The sequence below is a fragment of the Rutidosis leptorrhynchoides genome, chromosome 7 (genome assembly GCF_046630445.1).
Source record: "Rutidosis leptorrhynchoides isolate AG116_Rl617_1_P2 chromosome 7, CSIRO_AGI_Rlap_v1, whole genome shotgun sequence".
Classification (NCBI taxonomy): Eukaryota; Viridiplantae; Streptophyta; class Magnoliopsida; order Asterales; family Asteraceae; genus Rutidosis; species Rutidosis leptorrhynchoides.
Window position 1 is genome coordinate 109,232,072 of NC_092339.1, and position 7,760 is coordinate 109,239,831.

The 7,760-nt window shown below is 35.1% G+C and overlaps 1 protein-coding gene, 1 non-coding gene and 1 pseudogene across 2 annotated transcripts; all 3 read right to left on the reverse strand.

The window, feature by feature from the left end:
- Positions 1-795: 795 nt before the first annotated feature.
- On the reverse strand, positions 796-995 carry LOC139860792 (U2 spliceosomal RNA). Its single transcript, XR_011763410.1, has one exon. It is a non-coding gene; the product is annotated as a U2 spliceosomal RNA (small nuclear RNA).
- A 1,558-nt stretch (positions 996-2,553) lies between these two features.
- LOC139860793 (U2 spliceosomal RNA) lies at positions 2,554-2,729 on the reverse strand (annotated as a pseudogene).
- Positions 2,730-4,583: 1,854 nt separating this feature from the next.
- Positions 4,584-5,688, reverse strand: LOC139858440 (uncharacterized). Its single transcript, XM_071847287.1, has 2 exons — positions 5,574-5,688; positions 4,584-5,252 (listed from the first exon to the last, which is right to left on the reverse strand). Exon 2 carries the CDS (start codon positions 5,221-5,223, stop codon positions 4,756-4,758), a length of 468 nt encoding a protein of 155 aa, XP_071703388.1. The 5' UTR covers positions 5,224-5,252; positions 5,574-5,688; the 3' UTR covers positions 4,584-4,755.
- Positions 5,689-7,760: the final 2,072 nt, after the last annotated feature.

Sequence of the window (7,760 nt, forward strand, 5' to 3'; positions counted from 1 at the left end):
TATATCTATCCAATAAACATAGCTTACATCAATCTCTTTAATTTTTTATTTTTGGCAAAAAAAAAAAAAAAAAATGAAAACTTTATAATGAATCTTTATCTCGGAATCAGAAAAAAAAAACAAAGATACAAAAAGGAGCACGGACGAGGCTCGAAAGCAGTAAACTAGCCAATCAACGAAACCGACATAAAGCTAACGAAACCCGAGCATCGCCATGAACTAACGAAATACATGATCTACAATTATAAGATATGATATATAAGGTTTCGTAAATGTATAAGGTTTTGTAATCATATTTAACAATAACTCTTATTTATGAAATTATTCTTACACTGTTCATTTTAACCATATATAACCTACTTTGATATATTATCTAAATCTAACTAGAGACCCTCTACCGCACCCGGGACCCAGCACAACCCATTCTCAAGCACGTCGAATATCAAGCCCCTCCAACAATGAAGTCGTCGCTCAAATCCTCGTTTGATGAAACGGTAACTGTATTTGTTTTGAATATCATCAGAGACTACCTCATCATGCTCAGAAATAAATGGAAGAAACATGGCAGCATAATTAACTCGACTACTTAGAACTAGAACCACCCTTAATGTTCCGTTTCATGGGCACAAAATTAGATCTGGTTGTACAAATCTTGAATTAGTCTGATGAGCAATCTTTTCTGATGGATAAAAGAGAACAAGATGTGCCAACTTCAATATCATTATGTTTAGAGGGAAAAATAAATGAATAAAAAGACACATACAGATTTGAAATAACATTTGAAACTGAGAATTGGAGAGGTGAGCCAGGCCAAAGCAATAGTGCAAAACTAAGGCGACTCATAAAGACTCCAATAGCAAGCTATTGTGGTGGGTCATACCCCATGAAAAATAAGATTAATATCGAGTTGGCTCACATATCAGATATTAAACTGATATTAAACTGATAAGAACAGATACTACACTTGATCTTAGCCAAAAGGCCGAGAAAGGTATGATTTGGAACTTAGCTGGGCTCTGTTTATATAGGCTTCTACCTCTTCTTTGTAATCTGCACTCAGCCAATGTGGGAATCTAAAAACCAGTGCTATTTTGGATCCTAACTTAACATAAGTAAAGACTGTCAGACTGTTATTATTATCATAGGATAGGATAGGATTCATAATTTTCGATGGCATTTAACCGAAGATTTCATCATTTGTGACATGTCTTGTTGTCATGATCATCAGAAAAGCAAGCTGTACATCTTAAACAATGGGCAGGTTTGTCTTTGACCAGCTTCTCATAGTAGCAGTAACAGGCGAGATACAATCAGACCGTAGTTATATGGGGCCAACCTATATTCATGTGACCCTGTCTTATTTAAAACGAAGGCTAGAATTATGTGCTACCAAAAGTCAAGACTGATTAACGATGGCAGCCTTTCAGCTGCGCTTTCGTTTCCACCTCAAGTGATAAAGCTTTTCAGCAAGTTCATGTGTGATAACTGGTCACCTGTTAGATCATTTTCATTTTATATTTCATTGCAACACATTAGTTTACATCTGTTATGATCAAGTTGCGATTTTGAATGAATGCTAATTTTAGTATATATGCGCGTACAATATGTATTACTCCACTAATATTAGGCCTTTTGACCGGAAGTCAAAAAATCATGCTGTCATGGTCAACATTCAACAATAGATCTTGTACTGTACAAGCGAAGTTGGTTGAAGATGGAGTTACACATTCAGGTATTCACATAAAACTTGCAGTTACTGATTTTTAACAGATTTTGATTAATCGGTTCGGACCACTCCAAAAACCGAGTAATCATTATTTCCAAGTTTTACAACACACTAATAATGCTAAAATGAGATACAACCTACACGAAGCATATTTGCAGCACATAACGATGCATGTATTTCAATCGGCCCAATGGTGTCGATAAATTTTTAATACGAAAGTGATGGAGGAGCCTTTCATCTAGGCGTTGGTTGCATTTTACCCGTTCGATGAGCGATTTAAAGAAGATCGAGATGGCAGGATTGCGATATACTTTAATGAACAGTGTGTCAATGTTTGTAGAAGCGAAGTCTAAGGGTGTGATCGATGATTAACGTGATTTGTCCCAACAGTTGTTTACTCGTTGGTAACTGGATCGTATCCTCAACTAATGGTGCGGGTATATAACCAAATCAAGTGCTTACATTATCTAAATGATAACATCATATCTAAGAATAAACATAGCTTACATCAATTTCTCTATATGAAATATAGTTTTGTAATCATATTTAACAACTCTTATTTATGAAACACGTTTTATTAACCATATGTAACCAACTTTTATCTATTATCTAACTAGATAAATTTGATTTTAGACCTAGAACAAGGTCATAATGTTGTATTTTGTGGCCAACATAGATTAGGATGTCCAATTCATGTAATATTTAACAGGAAAAAAAAAAAGAATAAAAACATACACTCATACAGGGCACTAAGTATATAATGTATTTGAATGCTGAAATGTATTTGCACTTAACAACTTGATAACAAGATTTGAAATTGAGAATTGGAGGGGTAAGCCAAAGCAATAGTGCAACACTAAGGCGTAATAGCAAGCTATTGTGGTGGACCTTTGCCATGAAAAATAAGATTAATATCGAGTGAACCGATGGCTCACATATCAGATATTAAACTGATAAAAACAGATACTACACTTGATCTTAGCCAAAAGGCAGAGAAATGTATGATTTGTAACTTGGTTGGTCTCTGTTTATATAAGGCATGTACCTCCTCTTTGTAATCTACACTCGGCCAATGTGGGACTGGGAACACTAATGTCATTTTGGTTTCCAACTTAACCTGATTCCGGATTCTGAATTTCTGATATTACCCCAGTACTTATTGTCAACATAGGATAAGAAACATAATTTTTGCCGCCTTTCGAAAAATAGAAAGGGGATTCATTTCTTAACGTCTTGTCGTCATGATCATTACAAAACCAAGCTATACGTCTTAAAAATGGGCGGGCTTGCCCTCGACCAGCTCTTATAGTATTAAGGGTAGATGCAATCAGATCGTAGTTGGTATGCTGCTAGTAAAATTGATGACGTGCTAGCAAAGATGGATAAAGACGGCCTAAATTCAACACTGGCTATTTAGAAGTAGAAAAAGATGATAATGTTGTGCTTCATGACCAAAATAAATATATATGTCAATAGCGAGTTGGTCTAGACTCCCAACTCAAGACGCTGACTTCATATGGGGCTGACCAATATTCATAGGACCTTGTCTTATTTGAAACTATGGTTAGAGTTATGTGCTACCAACCCTGATTAAAGATGGCAGCTTTTCGATTCAACCTCAAACGATGAAGCTTTTCAGCAAGTCTGTGTGATATCTAGACACCTGTAACTCATCATAGCAACACTTCAGTTTATATCTCTTATGTCTTTATGATTATGATCAATTTGTGATATCACATCTATAAATTAAAGAAGGATTAAGTATCCAAAGATGGAAGAACAATGGCAGCCTTTCGATAGGAATTTTCGCTTACACCCAAACTCCTAAAGTAAGAAAGCTTTTCAGCAAGTTGATGTTTGATCACTGGTCACCTGTTAGATCATTATCATTTCATATTTCATTGCAACACATCAGTTTACATATGTTATGATCAAGTTATGATTTTGAATGAATGGAAATTTATATAGATACACGCACAATATGTAATTAACAGCTTAAATTAGGCCTTTTGACCGGAACTCAAAAAATCATGGTGTCATGTTCAACAATTAACAATAGATCTTGTACTGTACAAGGGAAGTTGGATGAAGATGGAGTTACACATTCAGATATTCACTAAAAAATTGCAGTTACGGTTCACTTTTCAAGAAAGCTTTATTTAAAGAACGAAGATATATAACTAACGAGCGTAAGTAGTCCCCAAGCATTTAACCTGGATGTTGGCTCGTAAGAGCATAGGACCTATGAAATAAAGGATTCGATTATGTTCCCAAAAACAATGTTGTCTTAGCGCCATGTCAGCTCGTTCACCTCTCATGTGTTGAACATGGGAATGTGACTCGGCCCAACTTAGGTTTCTGAAACAAAACCTTTTTTTTAAAGGGTGTAAAGAGATTCAACTATAATATAACGAGAGTGATTCTCACACACCATATCCATACACATTTTTTATCATAAACTTTACAATTTATCCCCTAGGTTACTCTAGCAAGTTGAACTTACACTATTTTAAGTAATGGTATAATAGTAAGTTAATGATAAAAGGTATGTACGGACTAAAAAATGGTGTGAGGATCACCTCCCATAGTATAAACGTAAGACACATCCTATTAACATAAATCTCGAAAAAATAGGAACGAAAGAGTAGACAGCTAAAGATATATTATAAGGTTCCCAACAGTTATGCAGTAAACGAGCTCCAAATAAGGTTCAATAGATAACAGTAGAAAAGCCACAACAAACATATTTGCAGCACAGAACGAGCAACAAACTAAACTATTAAATGGGACAGACAACCAAATAAGTAAAAGCCTAAACCGTAAAGAGTGTCATAATCAACACTTAAAATTATTTATAAAGCAATAGAAAAGGAACTTGCTTTTCAATTGTCATCACAAGAAACATCATATAACTTCATAAATGAAGATATTAAGTGTTTAATACTAGCAACCCATAACACTCAAATCCAGACATTTCATCTGAAATACACTAGTCTACAAAACATAACATTATAACAAATCAAGATTAATCATTTCAACTCCTTCTCAACTTTAATCCCCATAGAGTTAGCCGTACCTATAATCGACTTCGATATCGCCTCCAATGACATATACTGACAATACGGATCCGATTGCTTCACCTTTGCTATATCATAAATATGTTTTGGAGTCAGCGTTGATGCCACAACATGCCCTGCCCGCCCACTCCCTAACTCAATTCCAGCCGCCTTTTTCAAATACCAAGTGACTGAAGGCGAACGAAGATTAAGCTCAAACGTGTTGTCCTTAAACACCGTAACAGTTGCAGAAATAGGAGCATCCGGCTTGTACTTTTGTGTCCGTGCGTTAAAGTCTTTGCAGAATGCCATTAGGTTAACCTTGTATTGACCAACTGCAGGACCTACTGGTGGGCCAGGTTTTGCACCACCGGCTGGAATGGTTAACCGTACCGTTGCAAGCACTGGCTTCCGTGTTAGAACTTCCTTTAGTGATGCCATTTTCCTTGTTTGTATTAATTGGCTTTAATCTGTATAACATTTATATTTAATTTAATATTTAAATCAATCAAATACTTATGGCAGTAAACAATAACTTAATTAGTTCAAAAGCATCATAAACATAAGACAGAAACTTATCAAAACTGAAACAGGTAGCTAAATGATTTAATGTATAAAAAAAAATAGCATAATAATTATCATCTATGATTAAAATTGGAGCTGTGAAATGAACGAAACCCTAGATTACGAATTGAAACTCATACCTAACAGTTACATATAAACAATATACATTAATACATAGATGCATAGATATATGAAGGAATTTAAATCAGTGATTGGATGGATAATACCTTTGAGCAAAGAAGGATGAAGATGTTCGAGCCAAAAAGCTGATCGGCGGCGTATCGATCTGAGTCCTAGCTTTAGAGTTTTAGGTGTAATGATCGGATAATATTTTAATTTTGGCCCATTGGGTCACTTTAGATGATTTAGGCCTCTAAATAAAATTGGGGAATTGGCTCAAATACACTTTTTTTTAAAGTTTTATTTCAAAATACACTTTTTGTAAAAAAAATTGTCTTTTTACACCATTGGGTAGACCAAAGTGTTAGTCGACCACCATATACCTTGGTCGACCACCTCATTTTTCAAGGTGGTCGACCAAGCTTCATTGAGGTCTCGGTCGACAACTGTGTATTCATGGTCGACTACCTCTCATATTTTCATGGTCGACTACCCCACAAAAAATAACGCGGGCGACCCAAATGGTGGTCGACTACCCAAGCTTCATATTTTGGGTTGACTACCTCTCATAATAATAATAAAAAAGTCTTAAATGGTCAACTACCCAAGCTTCATATTTTGGGTCGACTACCTCTCATAATAATAATAAAAAAGTCTTAAATGGGTAGTCGACCACCATTTGGGTCGCCCGCGTTATTTTTTGTGGGGGTAGTCGACCATGAAAATATGGGAGGTAGTCGACCATGAATACACAGTAGTCGACCGAGACCTCAATGAAGCTTGATCGACCACCTTGAAAAATGAGGTGGTCGACCAAGGTATATGGTGGTCGACCAACACTTTAGTCTACCCAATGGTATAAAAAGACAATTTTTTTACAAAAAGTGTATTTTGAAATAAAACTTAAAAAAAAGTGTATTTGAGCCAATTTCATAATAAAAGTTATTGTAGGCCCAAAATGACTTTCGTTTGCCCAACATGATTGTTTAAATTTGAGTACCAGTTTAAAAATTTAATTTTTCCGGGAAAAAGTAGAGTGCAGATGTTTTTTTAGGGTCCGTTTAGTTGACCGAATCCCATAGTATTCCAACCGAATTGGAATTCAATTCCAACGTATGGTGTGTTCACAAAATCAAAAAAATAAGATTCCGTTGGAATCTTAACATTCCACTATTCAACAGAATTGTCATTCCTTCAAAAATTTGATGGAATTTAATTTCGTTCTTACTTTCAACATTTAAAAATGAAGTTTACATTCCGAATTTAAATTTCGCGTTACGTTTAAGGGGTGAATTTTACGATTACGTTTCACGTTTATGTTTTGCGCTAACGTTTCACGTTTTCATTTCGAGTTTAAGATTCCCATTACCTTTCGAGTTTAAGATTCACGTTTCCGATTCGCGTTTTCATTTCGAGTTTAAGATTCACGTATCGGGTCGTGTTTTCGATTCGCGTTTTTGTTTTGCGTTTTCGTTTCGCATTTACAGTTCACATTTACGATTAATGAATCTGAAAACTGAAACGCGAATTAGAAAATATAACTTGAAAAATCTAAACGTGACTCGGAAATTAATACGAAAAACGAAAACGTTAAATTTTTTTGTACAACTTTTTAGTTATTTTATAAAATGGAATTCAATTTTATGTCAATAAAAAAACACATGTTTTCACATTTCATAGAATTTATCAATTCCAGTTTATTCGGAATCCAATTCATATGACACATTCCATTCCCTTGAAAACATTCTTCCAACTAAATGGAGCCTTAGGTTTAATAAGATAAGATTATATTTGTTAATGGAGGCTTTATTAATTGAGTCAACAACAAGCGTCGATTTATTGACGACTTGACCGTCGCTTAGAGCCTAAATTGAACTTCAGACAGGTTCAACTCATGAAAATTTGATTCTCCCATTTTCATGTCGTCTCACAATTTTATTTTTAATTTTTAACCTACTTATTAGCCGGAGGTCCAACATCGAGAGAGAAGACTTTCTTCACTCTTGGGGTGTTTCATTCTGAGTAGAGAAATGATTTCTCTCTATTTTGTGATAGGGGAAAAACTGTCGACATCTTACCTCCCTCATACCCCACTTATGTTGGATTGAGTTTTGTTGTTGTTGTATATTTGTTAATGTTTGATGATCGTCAACTCCTCAATTTATAGATTTAATAATTAATATATAACGAGAAACTAACCTAAATGCGTCACCTATAACATTGAGTTGTACTCAGCTGGTAATGTCATGTCTTTCTTAGCGAGAGGTCAGGAGTTCGACTCCGCTGGGCTGCAA